Source organism: Microcaecilia unicolor, unplaced genomic scaffold (assembly GCF_901765095.1).
Source record: "Microcaecilia unicolor unplaced genomic scaffold, aMicUni1.1, whole genome shotgun sequence".
In the NCBI taxonomy this organism is placed as follows: domain Eukaryota; kingdom Metazoa; phylum Chordata; class Amphibia; order Gymnophiona; family Siphonopidae; genus Microcaecilia; species Microcaecilia unicolor.
In genome coordinates, this window is record NW_021962958.1 from 101,420 (window position 1) to 119,629 (window position 18,210).

The following is an 18,210-nucleotide window of genomic DNA, read 5'->3' on the forward strand; positions in this document are numbered from 1 at the left end:
TACCTTCTTCACCGTCTTCAGACCCTTCACAATTCGGCTGCTAGTTTTCTCTGTCATGCTAAACATTTGGATCACCCTTCCCCACTTCTTATTCAATTACACTAGTTGCCTATCCATTACAGATGTTGGTTTAAGGTTCTATGCTTGGCTCACAGATTGGTGCATTTGGGTTCCCCTCTATATCTTTGTTCTGTCACCATTCCTTACACTCCCTCGCATTCACTGCATTCCTTAGATTCCCATTGCCTGGTACTTCCATCTCCTAGGAAGCTACTCACAGTTCAGCTTATTTCTTTTTAGCTCTCTTTCTCTGTGATCAGAATTATCTTTTCCTAAATTTAAATCTGTCCTTAAAGCCCACTTGTTTGAATTGGCATTGGGATTCAATTAAACACATCCACAGCAAGGCCAGTTGGGTCTCCATTGCCTCAGCAGTCAAGAGAATGTAGGATTTAGTCCTTAGCTCTTGTTTTAGTTTTAGCCTTAGAATATGTGTTGTATGGTTGTGTACTCTGTCTTATTTATTATGGCGTTCCTTTCTTTTACATTGTTTTTATTGGATCGTAAACCACTGAAACTTGTTTCAGAATTGGTGGGTTATCAAATATCTGTCACACACACACACTCACACATTCACTCTCTTTCTCACACAGTCACTCTCACACACACTCTCTCAAACATACACAGGGCCGCCGAGAGACTGGGCCAGGCCCGGGACAAGGCCCCCCCGGGCCCCCCCAAGGTAGCCACCGCTCCCCCACCACCCCTCCCCCCTCCGCGCACCAGCGGGCCCCTGCATTGAAATCACAGTGCCTCTCACCTCCATGTGAAGGCACTGCAGGCAGCAGCAGATTGCCTCCCTCCTTCGGGCCTCCTTCCCTCCCTGTGTCCCGCCCTCATCTGATGTAACTTCCGTGAGGGCGGGACACAGTGAGGGAAGGAAGCCCGAAGGGAGGCGATCTGCTGCTGCCTGCAGCGCTTTCACACGGAGGTGAGAGGCGCTGTGATTTCAGTGCAGGGGGCCCGGCCTGGTGGCAGACGGTCGACGACGGACAGGGCCAGTCTTAGCAACTGCAGGGAGCTGTGCAGACCAGTTCTCAGAGCCACTCACCCCTCCCCAGTATACCCAAAATGACAGAAACCAAATTAGCATACAGATTCTGCATGCCGCACAATACCAGAAAAACAGAACATTGCTATACATTGCAAAATAAGACAGCAGATGTAAATTCTCAAATTGGACATATTCCAAACACTAAAATGAAAATAAAATGATTTTTTTCTACCTTTGTTGTCTTGTGACTGTATTTCAGATCATGTTGGTCCCAGTCTCTGATTCTGTTGCTATCTGCTCCCTTAACTCCACTTCCAGGGTTTCCATTCCATTTATTTCTTTACTTTCTTCCTTTCTTCTTCATTTCTTGCCCTACATCCATAGGTAAAAGCTGGGTCCTCCGCGGACTTGACTGGAAGAGGTATAGAGTGGATCCAGCTTTTGCCTATTTTCTCCAGCCATGTGCAGTTTTTCTCCTCTTTTCCCTTTCCCTCATCTCCGTCAGGATGCATCTCCTTCCTCTCTCTTCCCTCTCCTCCATCCATGTCCAGCATTTATCCTCTCTCGCCTCCCCTCTATCCATGTTCATCTCATGTCCTCTCTTCCCTCCCCTGCATCCATATCCAGCATTTCAATTCTCCCCTCTCCTCCATCCATATCCAGAATTTCTCCTCTCCCCTCCATCCATGTGCATCTCCTTCCTGTCTTCCCTCACTTCCATGTCCAGCATTTCTCCTCCCCTCCCCTCCATCCATCGCAACTCTCCTTGCTCCCCTGCCCTCCCTACTCATCCCCAGTGATTCTCCTTTGCTCCCTGTCCTCCCTCCCTTCCCCTCCATGTCCAGTGACTTGCCCCAACTTACCCCCCTTTTCACCCCCCCTCCCCCAAGTTTCAGTTCCCAGCCCCAGCTGTGCCCTCAGGTTTCCAGCACATAAGTGTCATAAGTAAATAAATAAGCAGATAAAAACTCTTAAGTGTTGAGCACCTGAATCTCATAAATGATGTCTGTTTTAGTGACCCTTTACCAGGAGAAAAAAAATGCCTGCACGAATACAACACCTAGAGAGTCCCTATAAACAGCCCCTCCAAATGACACATTACTACAAAAAGTTGTTCCGTTATTATACTTCCTCTGTATACATTCCTATGCTGCACAAGCCGGCACGTTTGAAAATATAAGTGAGAATAAATAAAAATGCTACCCACAAATGAAGACAACGAAGGACAGCCCTTCCTTCCTTCCAGGCCAGCCGCCCTGCATTTAAAAAGGTGCAGCGGCGGCAAAAACACAGGCTCGCCTCTTCTTTAAGCCCTTCCCCTTCTCTCTCAGCGTGCACTGTGCCGCCTTCGCGGAAACCGGAAATTGCATCAGTGCATGCTGAAAGAGAAGGGGAAGGGCTTAAAGAAGAGGCGAGCCTGCGTTTTCGCCGCTGCAACTTGTTACATGCAGGGCGGCTGGGAAAAATGAAGATGAGAGCGTCGCAACGAGGAAGGGAGCGCCAGGAAGCGCCGCAGGGCCCCAGGAGGTGCGAGGTCCTGATGACAGAGGGCGGAGTGGGACTCCGGGGCCGGGCCCCCCTGGAGGCCCGGGCCCGGGGAATTTTGTCCCCCCTGTCCCCCCCTCTCGGCGGCCCTCAACATACACACTCCGAGGAAAACCTTGTTAGCGCCCATTTCATAGGTTTCAGAAACGGGCCTTTTTGACTAGTAAACATATAAAGGAAAGTAAGCACCTGCTTTCATTGGCGTATTTATTCCAGATGCGTATGTTGCATACACATCCCTGCCCGTAACTTAAAATCATCTTCCCCCAGTCTTTGCCCAGGCAGCGGCACTCATAGGCTGCCTATGGCTTGCACCGGGATTTTCTCTGTGAACGGTCCCGCCCCTTCTGGCATAACTTCCTGTTTTGTGAAGGGCAGGACAGTTCACAGAGAAAGCCCAAGTGCAGGCTGCAGGCAGTCTATGAGTGCCACTGCTGCTGCCCGGGTGGAGTGGAGCGAGGTGATTTTAAGGTACCCCCTTAAACTTTTCTGCCTATGCTACTTTCCTTTATAGAATAGTCATCTAAATATAGGCACGCTGTTATAGAACAGCTCTCTATATGGGTTTATTGTTCACATAAAACTGCCACCACAGAGGGCTGGTTCTGAATTTAGTCATCCTATTCCCTATCAACCCAAAAAAAGCCAATATTCTAATTTGCCTAGCTATGATATACCATATCTGCAACGTTCATCACTTCATTTATTTTCACTGTAGGCTTTCTGCAGACAGGGTCCCTTCCTCCAGTTATACCATTTTAAGAATGATCAGCCTGCCAGGGCCAGCTACTCTGCACCCAAATCACACAGGGCCTGGGTTAGATAACGCCCACCAAACTGGAAATTGATTGAAATGGAATCCGAGTAATATGACTAGTTGAAAAAAAAAAAAGCAACAGAGAAGATGAAAGTACACAGCACCAGTAGTCTAAAAAGAAGCACAGAGGGCTCTCAAGAATGGAACAAGTACTCTTTTATTGATGACCTGACAGGGGCCGTGTTTCAGCATAACTTAACTCCTGCCTCAGAGGTCAATTCAACAAAGCAATGCTAAAACTTGAGTAGTTGCTCACATTGCAGTAAATCATCAAATTAATAATCCAAACTTACTGAAAGCGGAAACAATTCCTAGTGCAAAGCTGGACACCAAGAAAACATGCCAAAAGTATTTAGTGTTGCTCTGTTGCATTGATCCATAAGGCAAGCATTAGGTTACGCCGAAATACGGCCCATGTTGGGTCATCAATAAAAGAGTACTTGTTCCATTCTTGAGAGCCCTTTGTGTTTCTTTTTGGACTAGTTGAAAAGAAATGAAAATTTATGACAACAACAGTATTTTAAGCACGTGTCAGAATTCAGTAGCCATGGTAAAATTATGTATCATACCTGATAATTTTCTTTCCATTAATCATAGCTGATCAATCCATAGACTGGTGGGTTGTGTCCATTTACCACCAGGTAGAGATAGAGAGCAATCCTTTTGCCTCCCTATATGTGGTCATGTGCTGCCGGAAACTCCTCAGTATGTCGATATCAAAGCTCCATCCGCAGGACTCAGCACTTAGAGAATTACACCCACAAAGGGACACTCTGCCCAGCTCACCACCGCCGAAACGGGGGAGGGGAATCAACCCAGCTCATCCCCACACAAGTGGGGGAGGGGAATCCGTCCAGCTCATCCCCGCGGAGCGGGGGAGGGACACCACACCCGCCGATGCGGGGGGATCTGGCTTATCCTGCAACCGCAACCGCGGGAGGAGCTGACTGACCCTAACACCGCCGAAGCGGGAGGGGTACAAAGCTGCCCTACAGCCACACGAAGCGGAAGGGAGCGCCGGCAGAATTTAGGTCTCAATCCAGCCCCGTAAAACGGAGGGGAGAGGAATGCAGCAGCTCACTGTAACACAAAATCGTCTCAACTCCTGAAGAATCCAATTGAAAAAAACTTGAACACAAAGTCCTCCTGAACAGGAACTGAAGACTAAACTTGAACCTGAAATGCAACCAGAATATAAACAGTACAGATATCTGGGAGGGGCTATGGATTGATCAGCTATGATTAATGGAAAGAAAATTATCAGGTATGATACATAAGTTTACCTTCCATATCATCATGCTGATCAATCCATAGATTGGTGGGATGTACCGAAGCAGTACTCACCCAGGGCGGGACACAGAAATCCCTGACCGCAACACTGAAGCTCCAAACCGGGCCTCCGCCCGAGCAGCCACAGTTAAGCGGTAATGTCTGGAGAAGGTATGAGCCGATGCCCAAGTTGCAGCCCTACAAATCTCTTCCAAGGAGACGGACTCGGCCTCTGCCATCGAGGCCGCCTGTGCTCTAGTGGAGTGAGCCTTCAGCTGGATAGGCGGCACCTTCCCTGCGGCCACATAAGCCGCTGCAATGGGTTCCTTGACCCATCGTGCCACTGTAGGCTTGGCAGCCTGCAGACCCTTACGAGGACCTGCGAACAGCACAAACAGATGATCCGACTTCCGGAATCATTGGTCACTTCCAAGTATCTGATGATGACTCGTCTCACATCTAAATATTTGAGAGCAGAGTACTCCTCTGGGTAGTCGTCCCTACGAAAGGAGGGTAGACAGAGCTGCTGATTCACATGGAAGCGAGGACCAATCTTGGGCAGGAAGGAAGGCACTGTGCGAATAGACACTCCTGCCTCAGTGAACTGCAGAAAGGGCTCTCGACATGATAGCGCCTGGAGCTCGGAAACTCTTCTGGCTGAAGTGATAGCCACCAAAAGACTGCTTTCAACGTCAATTCTTTCAGAGATGCCCTCGACAGGGGTTCACAAGGCGGCTTCTGCAAGGCTCTTAGCACCAGATTGAGATTCCACGCAGGTACCACTGCATGCAGAGGAGGGCGCAGGAGAATAACTCTCTTGAGAAAGCACACCACATCTAGCTGCAATGCCAGGGAAACACCCTTCAGGTGACCCCTGAAGCAAGCAAGAGCCGCTACCTGGACCTTAAGGGAACTGAGCGCCAGGCCTTTTTCCAGACCTTCTTGCAGGAACGCCAACACTGATGAAATTGGAGCAGTGAAGGGAGAAAGTGAGCCTGCCTCACACCACGATGCAAAGGTACGCCAAACCCTGGCATAATCAGTAGAAGTAGAGCGCTTCCTCGCTTTCAGCATAGTGGCGATGACCTTGTCTGAGAAGCTCTGCTTGCTCCGACACTGCCGCTCAATAGCCAGGCCATAAGACCAAAGGGGGAGGGATCCTCCATCACCACAGGACCCTGATGCAACAGGCCCCACTCCGCTGGCAGCTGCAGAGGTCCGTCCACTGAGAGCCTGATCAAGTCCGCATACCAGGGACGTCTGGGCCAATCCGGACTCACCAGGATTATCCGGCCCAGATGCTTTGCCACCCGGCCTAGCACCCTGCCCAACATGTGCCAAGGCGGGAACACAAAGAGGAGCTCCTGTGTCGGCCACTGTGGGAGAAGAGCATCTACTCCCAAAGATCGAGAGTCCCGTCCTCTGCTGAAAAAGCGCGGCACTTGGCAATTGGCTGAAGACGCCATCAAGTCTAGGCTCGGCTGGCCCCAGCGCTTCGTGATGTCCAAGAACGCCTGAGCAATATTCATGACTCCCGCAACGTGGGCCGCCGACAGCTGTTCCAGGTTTGCTTCCGCCCGCAGGCATAGCTTCTTGGCCTCCTTGGCTAGAGGGGCACTCCTGGTACCTCCCAGGCGATTGACATAGGCCACATCCGTGGCATTGTCCGACAGGACCCGTACTGGCTTCAGCGCCAGGCCCGGGAGAAACTCCAAAGGCGCCAACCGAATGGCTCTGAGTTCCGGGAGGTTGATAGACCACTCTGCCTCTGCAGGTGACCAGAGCCCCTGCGCTGTCCTTCCCAAGCAGTGGGCTCCCCAGCCCCACAAAGAGGCATCCGCCGTGACGAAAACCCACTCCGGGGTCACAAGAGGAATTCCTGCGGACGGCTTGTCTGGCCTCAGCCACTAGCTCAGCGCCTTGCGCACCGCTGGATCCAAGGGAAGGCGCACAGCGTAATCCTCCGAAACTGGAGTCCATCGCTGCAGCAGAGAGAGCTGTATAGGTCTCATATGGGCCCTGACCCAGGGCACTACTTCCATCGTGGCCAACATAGAGCCCAACAGCTGCCCATAGTCCCGAGCCCGAAGAGAAGAGGCTGTTAGGAACTTGTCCACCTGAGCCTAAAGCTTGACAATCCGATTGTCTGGCAGGAACACTCTGCCCACTTGGGGGTCGAATCGAACTCCCAGATACTCCAGGGACTGAGTCGGGCGCAGCTGGCTTTTCTCCCAGTTGATGATCCACCTCAGGGAGCTCAAAAGAGCAATCACCCGGTCTGAAGCTCTGCCGCACTCTGCATAAGAGGGGGTTCGGATCAACCCGTCGTCCAGATAAAGATGGACTTGTACTCCTTTCTTGCGTAGGAAGGCCGTGATGACCACCATAACTTGGAGAAGGTCCGCGGAGCTGTAGCCAACCCGAAAGGGAGGGCTCTGAACTGGGAGTGTCCTCAGAACTGCAAAATGCGGAAAGCGTTGATGAGGAGGCCAGATGGGAATATGCAAGTAAGCTTCCTTGATGTCCAAGGATGCCAGGAACTCCCCTGCCTGCACTGCCGCTATAACAGAGCGGAGAGTCTCCATCCGGAAGTGCCGAACTTCCAAGGCCAAATTGACCCCTTTGAGGTCGAGGATAGGCCGGACAAAACCTCCTTTCTTAGGTACCACAAAGTAAATGGAGTAACGTCCCTTGCCAGGGTGACCTTCTGGCACCGGAACAACCGCACCCAGGCGGATCAGATTGTCCAAAGTCTGCTGCACTGCCACAGCTTGACTGGAGACTTGCAGGGAGAGTGCACAAACCCGATTCTTAAGGGTCGGCAGAACTCTAGCTTGTAGCCGTCTCTGATGACTTCCAGCACTCAAGCGTCTGAAGTTACCCTGGTCCACTCTCCCAGAAACGAGGATAGGCGTCCTCCAATCTGCTCTGGGCCATGGACCAGCACCCCGTCATTGGGTACGAGACCCTGGGGGAGGACCGGAGGAGGAACCTCCGGGATGGTGGTCTCTGCGAAAGGAATGCTGCTTGGGGGAGAAATTCCTTTTGATGGAAGAGGGGGCAGAGGAGCTCGACTTGCCCGGGCAGTACCGACGGGCTTCCTGAAACCGTCCTTTGAAGGAACCGGGGCGGGTACCATTGGCCCGAGCCCTGACCTCCGGTAACCTCTTGCCCTTAGACGTGCCAAGATCGGTCACAATCTTGTCCAGCTAGACCCCAAAGAGCAGCTTGCCTTTAAAAGGCAACTTAGCCAGGCGAGACTTAGAGGCGTGGTCAGCAGACCAATGCTTCAGCCAAAGCCACCGCCGTGCAGAGACTGTCTGAGCCATACCTTTAGCCGAGGCTCTCAAGACATCATACAGCCAGCCTGCCAAGTAGGCCAAGCCCGATTCCAGGGCTGGCCAATCAGCCCTCAAGGAAGGATCCGAAGGGGAAGCCCGCTGCGCAAGCGTCAGGCACGCCCTGGCCACATAGGAGCCACAAATTGAGGCCTGTAAACTTAAAGCAGCCGCCTCGAAGGACGACTTTAAAGCTGCCTCCAAACTCCTGTCTTGGGCGTCCTTTAGGGCCGTGCCACCTTCCACCGGCAACGCCGTTTTCTTAGTCACCGCAGTGATTAAAGAATCCACGGTAGGCCCAAGAAAGGCTTCCCATTCACCTTCAGGCAGAGGATAGAGGCGGGACATAGCCCTAGCCACTTTAAGGCTCGCTTCTGGGAAATCCCATTGAGCCGAAATCAAGGTGTGCATGGCTTCATGCACGTGGAAGGTTCTAGGCAGGCGCTTAGTCCCCCGCATAATGGCAGAGCCAACAGAGGCTGAGGGAGAGACGTCCTCCGGAGAGGAAATCTTCAAAATGCTCATGGCCTGCATTAACAGGTTGGGCAAATCCTCTGAGCGAAAGATCCGTGCTGCAGAGGGGTCATCCGCTCCATCCGAGCGGGAATCCGTCTCCTCCAAGGAATCCCCAAAGGACCATTGGGAGAACTCAGATACGCTGCCCTCATCTACATCAGAGGAGACCGAGTCCTCTAGGGCCTGGAAGTCCACCCGAGGGCATTTGCTTCCGGAGGCCTCAGCCCCTTGATCAGAGGGGGGAGCCGGGGCAGCGTTTATCATAAGAAAAGCCTGATGCAGCAGCAAAATGAACTCAGGGGAGAAACCCCCCTAGACTGTGCACTTCTGCCGCCTGGGTCACGGCCCTAGACGCACCCTCAACCGGCGCTCGCAAGAGCGGGGGAGAAACATGCTGCGCATCCAAAATGGTGTCCGGCGCGAAACTCCGAGAAGGAGCCGCGCGGAAAGAACGGCGCTTAACTTTGGCCGCTTTCTTGCTGTCGCCCGAATCAAGGGCGACCATAGCATTAACGTCTCCCAGCTTGAGAGCGGCCCAAGAAGAAGCCGTCCGAGCAGAGTGGCCGGCCAACATAGAGTGGGCGAGCAGCGGAGGATGGGCGCTTATGGCGGGGAAAACCGCCACACCGGAGGAAGAACTGGGACACTGACCGGACTCCAAACTGATGCCCAACAAAGGCGATTCAGGCTTTGAAACCCCCGCATCCCCGCTAGACGCACACACGCGGTCCGGGGAGCGAATCCTCGCGCCCTCGCCCTCCGACGCCATAAGCCACGTGGAGACCGAACGGGCAACCCCCTGCCGCTATAAAAAGGTAAAATTACCTGCTTATCGCTCCGAGCTGTAATGAACTGGTGTCCCAGTGAGCAGCTGCAATAAACGCTGATATAAACGTTGAAATAAACGCCCTTAAAGGACGTCCAAAAAAAATTTATTTTTTTTTTTTACGGAGCCAGCGGGAGGGGGGAGAAAAGGAGGGACCTGGCACCATCAGGTTTGCACTTGCTCAAGATGAGCCCTTAACCCCAGGTACTCAACAAAAGCTAAGAATTAGGCTTGGAGACCTAGCCAGAGCTGCTGCTGTGTGTGACCACCACCTGCTGAGATAGAGAACATACTGAGGGTTTTCCGGCAGCACATGACCACATATAGGGAGGCAAAAGGATTGCTCTCTATCTCCACCTGCTGGTAGATGGACACAACCCACCAGTCTATGGATTGATCAGCATGATGATATGGAAACATTGTTGGCTACTCTGTTGGAAACTTATGCCCACCCACGTAATTAAATTCCATAGATTGCACTGGCTATTCCAAGACATTTTCAACAGTACACCTGAGGGATGATTCATTTTGTTTAAAACTTTTTCAAGCACAACTCACTGTTCGGTGATTCAGCAATGCCATCACCCCTCTGATCATTTCTCGGAGCTTCCTCTACAAGGAAAGGAGGCAAAGGGACAGTGTGACAGGAGAAATACACAGACTATCAGGGAGGCTGATAGGAGGGGGCTAGACAGATGGGATAAAAATAGCCTATAGAATTGCTTAGAAGACTGCCTGTGATTTTCTCAGAGTGAAAACTAAGCAAATAGAAGACTGCGAAAAAACTTTATTTAGAGAAATGGAATTACAAATCCCAGAAAGCTCTGGTATATCAGCAGGACTGAACAAATCTGCACCAAAGGGAGAAGGGGAGAGGGGACTGGGACACTCTCTTCCTCTATCCTTACCTCAATCATCCGATTCCTTCGCTCAATCATCTTTTTCTCACAGTCCACTTTTTTAAGATGTTTCTGCAAAGGAAGAAAAGGGCAAGGAGAGAAAAAAATAGTTAAACATGACCTGACCAGTGACATTCTGCAATGGATCTCCTATATCCAGTCCATGATGTCATCATCAGTACATTTATTCCTTTTGAAACCATAGAAGTCAACTTTTCAAAATTATTGGGGTGCTAAACCCAATGGAAACTACTACTTCCTGGATACAGTCAAGGAGTGTTTCAATATTGGAGATGCTCAAGCACCCACAGAGCTGTTGGTGGTGTTGGGAGCTCTAGAGAAGAAGGGAATTTACAGTATTTGAAATCACCTACAAACCATAAAAATGACAAGGTCCAAGGAAAGAGTGTTAAACTGCAATCTTGGAGAACTACGAACAAGTCATGTTTTCAGGATTTTCCTAATGAATATTCAGCTTATTTGATTAATCATAAATGTAAATTCTAACACCATAAACGTCACAATGCAAATCTTTATTGATACAAAAGTAAATACATGAAATGAAAACAATTGTTCTAAGCTGTTCCCTGTTTCACTGACATAACACAAACTCGGTGTATCACATATTTGAGTAACTGCATCATTCAATCAACAGTCCAATAAATCTTCAACTCTGTGGATACTAGACTGGTCGAGGATACATCCAAAATTCCATTATAGGCTTCTATACATATAAATATAATCACTCACAGCAGGAGTCCTGCTTTCTCTTAAAGTCTTCCCCTTCATCAAATTGAAGCATTCCAGTATCTTTTTATAAAATAATCATCTAATAGCTGACTGATAGCTTGCATTCGTGGACAAATCCCCACAGTCTTGTTATGGTGCTCTTGCACAATGATCATATGACTCACACAACCAAAGGGAAACAAGAAAAGTGGAAGTAATATATTCCAAGAAAAATCAGTCAAAAAATGAAGCCCAAGTTTCTAAGAATCAATTTATTCTTCAATGGTTGTTCAAATAAATGTACAATCTTGACCCACAGGCGTAAGTGAACCTCACCCAACACGGGCCATGTTTCGGCATAAAGCCTTCCTTAGGGGTCTATTGTGGAAGCTTTGTGTCCCCCCTTTTTCTGCTGCCTCACACAACCAAAGCCCAACTCAGAGACACAGAGAATCCATTGTCAAAAGGCTTCAAATTTAATCTCTTAGTCTCAACACAAGCTCATGTTTCACTCCATTAGCCACTTCAGGAGACGAACTAGGATAAATCCCAATGAACATCCAATCACTCAAACCATGAATTAATACCCAAACTCATTAAAAACAATAATAACAATATTTTACCAATAAATGTAACAAAAACACTTCCACTGTATCCACCGGGCTAGCGACTCCAACCCCAGGGTGCCAAACCAAGCACCCCAAGCTACTGTGGGACTGAGAGCGGAGATGATGCAATATATACTGAATGCAAACATCACACATGTGCCCATTCAACCTCCTTATTAAGTCCACGAGGTTCTATGGTATTCCACCTAAAAATAAGTTGCTGCTCACTCTGTAAGAGGACCACTGAAATATCTCCCCCTTGTTTCAAAAGTATTTATCGCAAAACCACAAATTGTAAATCTTTGGTATCATGGCCTAAATGTGCCCAATGATCAATGAGGGGAGCTTCATTCCTGCCTACCCTAAGGTGTTGTGCGATCCTTTATTTAACAGCTATGAGCCTTCAGTAGGGCCATAACTAGAGAGAAGGAATAACCTTTTCTACTCAGTCACTGCCTCTCAAGGGCCAGATCAAAAGCTAAAAGGGAATCCAGGTCATCTATCAGAACTGGGCCTTGCTGCAACAGGGAGCGAGGACTCCACTACTAGATTCATTGGATTTATATTCCAAGGCAACCTGGGCCATTCTGAGGCCACCAGCAGGACCAGAGAGGGATGACTATCTTCCCAAGGATCTGCCCGATCAGAGGCTAAAGTGGAAAGATGTAGAAGAGACCCTGGTGAAACAGGCCTGGAAGAAAGCTTTGACCTGCAGGACTTTTGCTTCCTCCACTGACTGAAGAAATGGGGATCTTAGTGTTCTCATGTATCACTATCAAGTCTATCACTGAAATGTGGTGTACCCCATCATTCTTGATGAGCTGGAAGTCCTCAGCACTCAGCTTCCATTCACCTGGGTCCAGCAACTTCCTGCTGAGAAACCCAGCTGAATGTTCTCCATGCTGACTATGTGGGCTGCCAAAATTGCCTTCGGGTGTTACTCTACCCACCAGAACAGAAGGTCTATCTTCTGTGCCACACTACAGAACTTGTGCCTCCCTGATTGTTGATATAGGTCATCACTGTTATGTTGCTTCCTTAAGCAAACAGCAGGGAGGGAAATAAGCCGTCTCTATGGCTCTGGCCTCTGCCCCCTCACATTCAGTATCTCATCCTCTTTCTCTGCCAGTCCTGCCCTCTGATGTGCATTTCCTGCTGCTGAAGGGATGGGACCAATGAAGTCTTGCAGAGTGCTTCAACGCAAGGCTCTGTGTTTCATTCTGCTTCATTTTACTGTAGATACTTGTGACCGCAACAAGAGTAAATGAGGTTTGAGGGAGGGAGTGAACTAGGGGAAGGCAAGAGGGGGAGAAGAAGAGAGAGACAGCAGAGTTTGGAATACTGGGGGAGGGTGAGGAGAGGAAAAATGCTGGACCATATGGAAACATGAGACTCACAAACAACGCCAACTCCCTTGAGGTGAAGGATGGATCTGAATGAACTGTCCCTCTCTGGAACCACAAAATAGAAGTAGTATCCCTGGCCCTGCTCCTCCCTTGGAATGGGGGCCACTGCCGCCAGCTAAAGAAACCTTGTAAATATCACCTCCACTACTTGGCACTTGAGCGCCGGGCCACAAGGGGGCACTAAAGTACACTCCAGGGAATAGCCTTTGCAGATTACTCCATGGATACCAAGCTGGAGAAAACAAATGGAGGATCCCTCTCCACCATGGGTATTGCCCAGCATGAACCTGCTGTATCTCATTGGAATATATGGGCTCCTCCTCAAATAGGAATCCCACCATTCCTTATCTTCTTAGATCCATGAAAGGGTTGAGCCTTTCTCCCAGAATCAACCAGACTGAAAGGAAGGCTGGTACAGTTGTTGCTTTCTTGGCTTACATGATCATGTGTTTTTAAGATTAGACTGCTGTTTGATCTGTTGATCTGGTCCTGTCTTCAGGCAGCCACTAAAGGTTAGCCTCCTCTGGATCCTTGACAAGCTTTTCTAGATCTTTGCCAAACAAAATCTTCCCCTTAAATGGGAGCTTGCTGAGAGGGGATTTTGAACTGGTGGCTGCTGCCCAAGAATGCAGCCACAACTAATGCCTTACTACCACCATTGAGGCCACGAACCATAATGACAAACACAGCAGATCATATGGTGTATCTAACAGGAAGGTGATAACCTACTCCAAATGTGTAACCTCTGGACTTCTGGAAGCTGCTGAACCCACGGCAATAATCTGACATAGCCCCCCCCCCCCCCAACAGATACCTGGATGCCAACAGCACACAAAGCAGAGGATTGCTTTAGAAGATTTCCACCTTCTTGTCTTGAATGACCTTGAGGCTGCTCTATTTTTAACAAGAATTGTTGTCCTTTGAGTCTCAGCTGTGTCCAAGGCATCCACTTTGTCAAGCCTGAACAGACTCTCTACAGAAAGGGATAAAGCTTGGCCATGATCGTAGGAGTCTTAAGCACTGCTTCTGGAGGTTCCTACTCCACAAGGACCATCTTTGAGAGGACTTGGTGAAGTGAAGGGTCATCTAATGCCCTTGAAGATTGGCACTGGGGGACTCAATTTCTCAGGTGCAATTCATTTCCCTCAGTGGGAATAGTTGCTCTTCCTCTGGAGTCAGGCTACCCAAAGAGCTGTCAACATATAGGTCCTCCTCATCAGGCAGGTCATCCATCAGAGGGAATAGGAACTGTAGATCCCTGGCCCAGTCTGAAACCTTCCCCTCCCAATGTCCTCTTGGGATTTAAGGGGCCAAGAAGTTTCCAGGCCCCAGCACACTCCTCTAGCTCCCTGCCTCAAGTCATGAACAGAACAGGAAGGCTAAGTAGTCCAGGTGGGGGAAAGAGGATGCCATGGGAGAAGCCTACTTGATACTAGGGTCTTTTCTAAATACAGAGAGCAGACGAAGGAAAAGGTGCAGCAAAGGGCGACTAAAATGATAGCGGGGATGGGACGACTTCCCTATGAAGAAGTCTAAGGAGGCTAGGGCATTTCAGCTTGGAGAAGAGACGGCTGAGTGGAGACTTGATAGAGGTATATAAAATAATGAGTGGAGTGGAACAGGTGGATGTGAAGCGTCTGTTCACGCTTTCCAAAAATACTAGGACTAGGGGGCATGCGATGAAACTACAGTATAGTAAATTTAAAACAAATCGGAGAAAATGTTTCTTCACCCAACGCGTAATTAAACTCTGGAATTCATTGCCAGAGAACATGGTGAAGGCGGTTAGCTTGGCAGAGTTTAAAAAGGGGTTAAACAGTTTCCTAAAGAACAAGTCCATAAACCACTACTAAATGGACTTGGGTTGAGCCCCCAGGTTCGGACGGCCAATGGGATTTGGAGGAGGAGGAGCAGAGAGACCAGTAGGCAAGGCAGGGGCGTAGCCACGGGTGGGCCTGGACGGGCCCAGGCCCACACATTTTCCCTCCAGGCTCGCCCATCCGCATTGCTGTCTCTATCCCTTTTGTCCCACGGAGGCAGCGTTTCCTTCCTGCCCTGTCTTCTCCCGAAGCTCCGCTGCATCGGTCCCTCCCTGCAAGTAGAATCCTCCTTCGCCGGTCGCGCTGCGCTGCCATGCAATTGCACACGCAGCTACGCTCCTCCCCCTGCCGCGTCTATCTGGCCCTCTGTGATGCACTTCCTGTTTAGGGCCGGATGAACGCGGCAGGGGGAGGAGCGAAGCTCCATGTGCATGGCAGCGCAGCGCAACCGGCGAAGGAGGATTCTACTTGCAGGGAGGGACTGATGCAGCGGAGCTTCGGGAGAAGACAGGGCAGGAAGGAAGCGCTGCCTCCGTGAGACAAAAGGGATAGAGACAGCGTGAAGGATGCGGATGGGCGGACCAGGAGGAAAAATGGCTGAGCTGCTGGGACATGGGAGGGAGAGGAGGAAGGGGCTGGAGGGAAGGGAGAGAGTTGCTGGGACATGGGAGGGAGAGGAAGAAGGGACTGGAAGGAAGGGAGAGAGCTACTGGATATGGGAGGGAGAGGAAGAAGGGACTGGAGGGAAGGGAGAGAGCTACTGGATATGGGAGGGAGAGGAAGAAGGGACTGGAGGGAAGGGAGAGAGCTACTGGATATGGGAGGGAGAGGAAGAAGGGACTGGAGGGAAGGGAGAGAGCTGCTGGGACATGGGAGGGAGAGGAAGAAGGGACTGGAGGGAAGGGAGAGAGCTTCTGGGACATGGGAGGGAGAGGAAGAAGGGACTGGAGGGAAGGGAGAGAGCCGCTGGGACATGGGAGGGAGAGGAAGAAGGGACTGGAGGGAAGGGAGAGAGCTGCTGGGACATGGGAGGGAGAGGAGGAAGGGGCTGGAGGGAAGGGAGAGAGTTGCTGGGACATGGGAGGGAGAGGAAGAAGGGACTGGAAGGAAGGGAGAGAGTTGCTGGGACATGGGAGGGAGAGGGACTGGAAGGAAGGGAGAGAGCTACTGGATATGGGAGGGAGAGGAAGAAGGGACTGGAGGGAAGGGAGAGAGCTACTGGATATGGGAGGGAGAGGAAGAAGGGACTGGAGGGAAGGGAGAGAGCTGCTGGGACATGGGAGGGAGAGGAAGAAGGGACTGGAGGGAAGGGAGAGAGCCACTGGGACATGGGAGGGAGAGGAAGAAGGGACTGGAGGGAAGGGAGAGAGCCGCTGGGACATGGGAGGGAGAGGAGGAAGGGGCTGGAGGGAAGGGAGAGAGTTGCTGGGACATGGGAGGGAGAGGAAGAAGGGACTGGAAGGGAGAGAGTTGCTGGGACATGGGAGGGAGAGGAAGAAGGGACTGGAAGGAAGGGAGAGAGCTACTGGATATGGGAGGGAGAGGAAGAAGGGACTGGAAGGAAGGGAGAGAGCTACTGGATATGGGAGGGAGAGGAAGAAGGGACTGAGGGAAGGGAGAGAGCTACTGGATATGGGAGGGAGAGGAAGAAGGGACTTGAGGGAAGGGAGAGAGCTACTGGATATGGGAGGGAGAGGAAGAAGGGACTGGAGGGAAGGGAGAGAGCTTCTGGGACATGGGAGGGAGAGGAAGAAGGGACTGGAGGGAAGGGAGAGAGCCGCTGGGACATGGGAGGGAGAGGAAGAAGGGACTGGAGGGAAGGGAGAGAGCCGCTGGGACATGGGAGGGAGAGGAAGAAGAGGCTGGAGGGAAGGGAGAGAGCCGCTGGGACATGGGAGGGAGAGGAAGAAGGGACTGGAGGGAAGGGAGAGAGCTGCTGGGACATGGGAGGGAGAGGAAGAAGGGACAGGAGGGAAGGGAGAGAGCCGCTGGACATGGGAGGATAGGGAGGGAAAGAGGGGAGATGGATGGAAGGATGCAGAGAGAAAGGGGAGAGACTGGAAGGATGTGGAGAGAGAGAGAGAGAGGGGAGACTGAACAGAAAAGGGTAGAGAAATAGAGACACTAGATGGAAGGATCAGGAGAGAGGGTAGATGGGTGGAAGGATGAGGAGAGAAAGAGGGAAGACACTGGATGGAAGGGTAGGGAGAAAAAGGAGACGCTGGATGCAAAAGAAAGAGGGGAGCTGCTGGATGGAAAGAGGGAGAGGACAGAGTAGGGAAAGACTGGAGAATAAGAGGAAGGGGCATGTGGAGAACAATGGTGAGGAAAAGATGAAAAGCCATAGGTGGTGAATGGACAGGAAACCCTGGCAAGAGAAAGACGAAGGAAAGCAGAATCTAGAGACTGGGAGCAACACAATGAGAAAAAGTAAATGGCCATACAACAAAGGTAAAGAAAATAATTTTATTTTAATTTAGGATAAAGTAATATGGTACCTGTGTTAATAAAGTTTCAGAGACCAATACTTCCTTCCTTAGGTCAGGAGAGGATACCATAACAGCGTTATGCTGACCTGAGGCAGGAGGTTTTGGCCTCTGAAAGCTCATTGAAAAGGGTGTTAGGCTTTTAAATAAATTTTCTGAAACCTGATGCACTGAAAAGCAGCACTTTACCCCTATGTGACAAATGCATCTGATTAGTGTGACTAAATTTTGCTGGGGAAGGGGGAATAGAGAGAAAATTTTGTGCCCACCCACTTTAGGTTCAGGCCCATCCAAAATTGGCAGTCTGGCTACGCCACTGAGGCAAGGGCTGAGGCATGGGAAGTAGAGCTGAATAAGGAGTGGATGAAGTGAGTCACACTATCTACTGAGCAGGATAAGGATGATGCCCAGGCAGGGTCCAAAGCAGAGAATAGGATAGGTCAGTTTTGGTATCCAGGAAGATCCAAGGTGGGCAGAAAGGCAGGCCTGTATCAGTATCCAGTCAAGGTTCAAGGTGGGCAGCAAAGCAGGTCAGCACCGGTATCCAATCAAGGTCCAAGGAGGGCATCAAAGCAGGTCAACGTTGGTATCCACTCAGTTAAGATAGCACACCTACTATAACTACCTTAATCATTCCTTTCCTTCCTCTTTCTACCCTTATTTAACCTCTGCACAATATTAAATGTATCTGTCACCCTGTAATGACAATGTTAACAAAACTATGTACGCCACATTGAGCCTGCAAATAGGTGGGATAATGTGGGATACAAATGCAATAAATAAATAAATATCCGGTCAAGGTCCAAGGCGGGTAGCAGGGCAGGTCAGCGTTGGTGTCCAGTCAAGGTTCAAGTCAAGTAGTAAGGCAGATGGAGAACAGTGCACTAGGAACTACAG

At 50.3% G+C, this 18,210-nt stretch overlaps 1 protein-coding gene across 1 annotated transcript in view; it reads right to left on the reverse strand.

Moving 5' to 3' along the window:
- The window catches only part of LOC115458693, a 93,477-nt gene that overhangs the window by 19,224 nt on the left and 56,043 nt on the right, over window positions 1-18,210 (reverse strand). The window contains exons 6-7 of the mRNA XM_030188521.1: window positions 10,274-10,336; window positions 9,924-9,977 (exon numbers count right to left, since the gene is read on the reverse strand). Coding sequence (XP_030044381.1) covers window positions 9,924-9,977; window positions 10,274-10,336 — 117 coding nt within the window. The remainder of the gene's footprint in view (window positions 1-9,923; window positions 9,978-10,273; window positions 10,337-18,210) is intronic.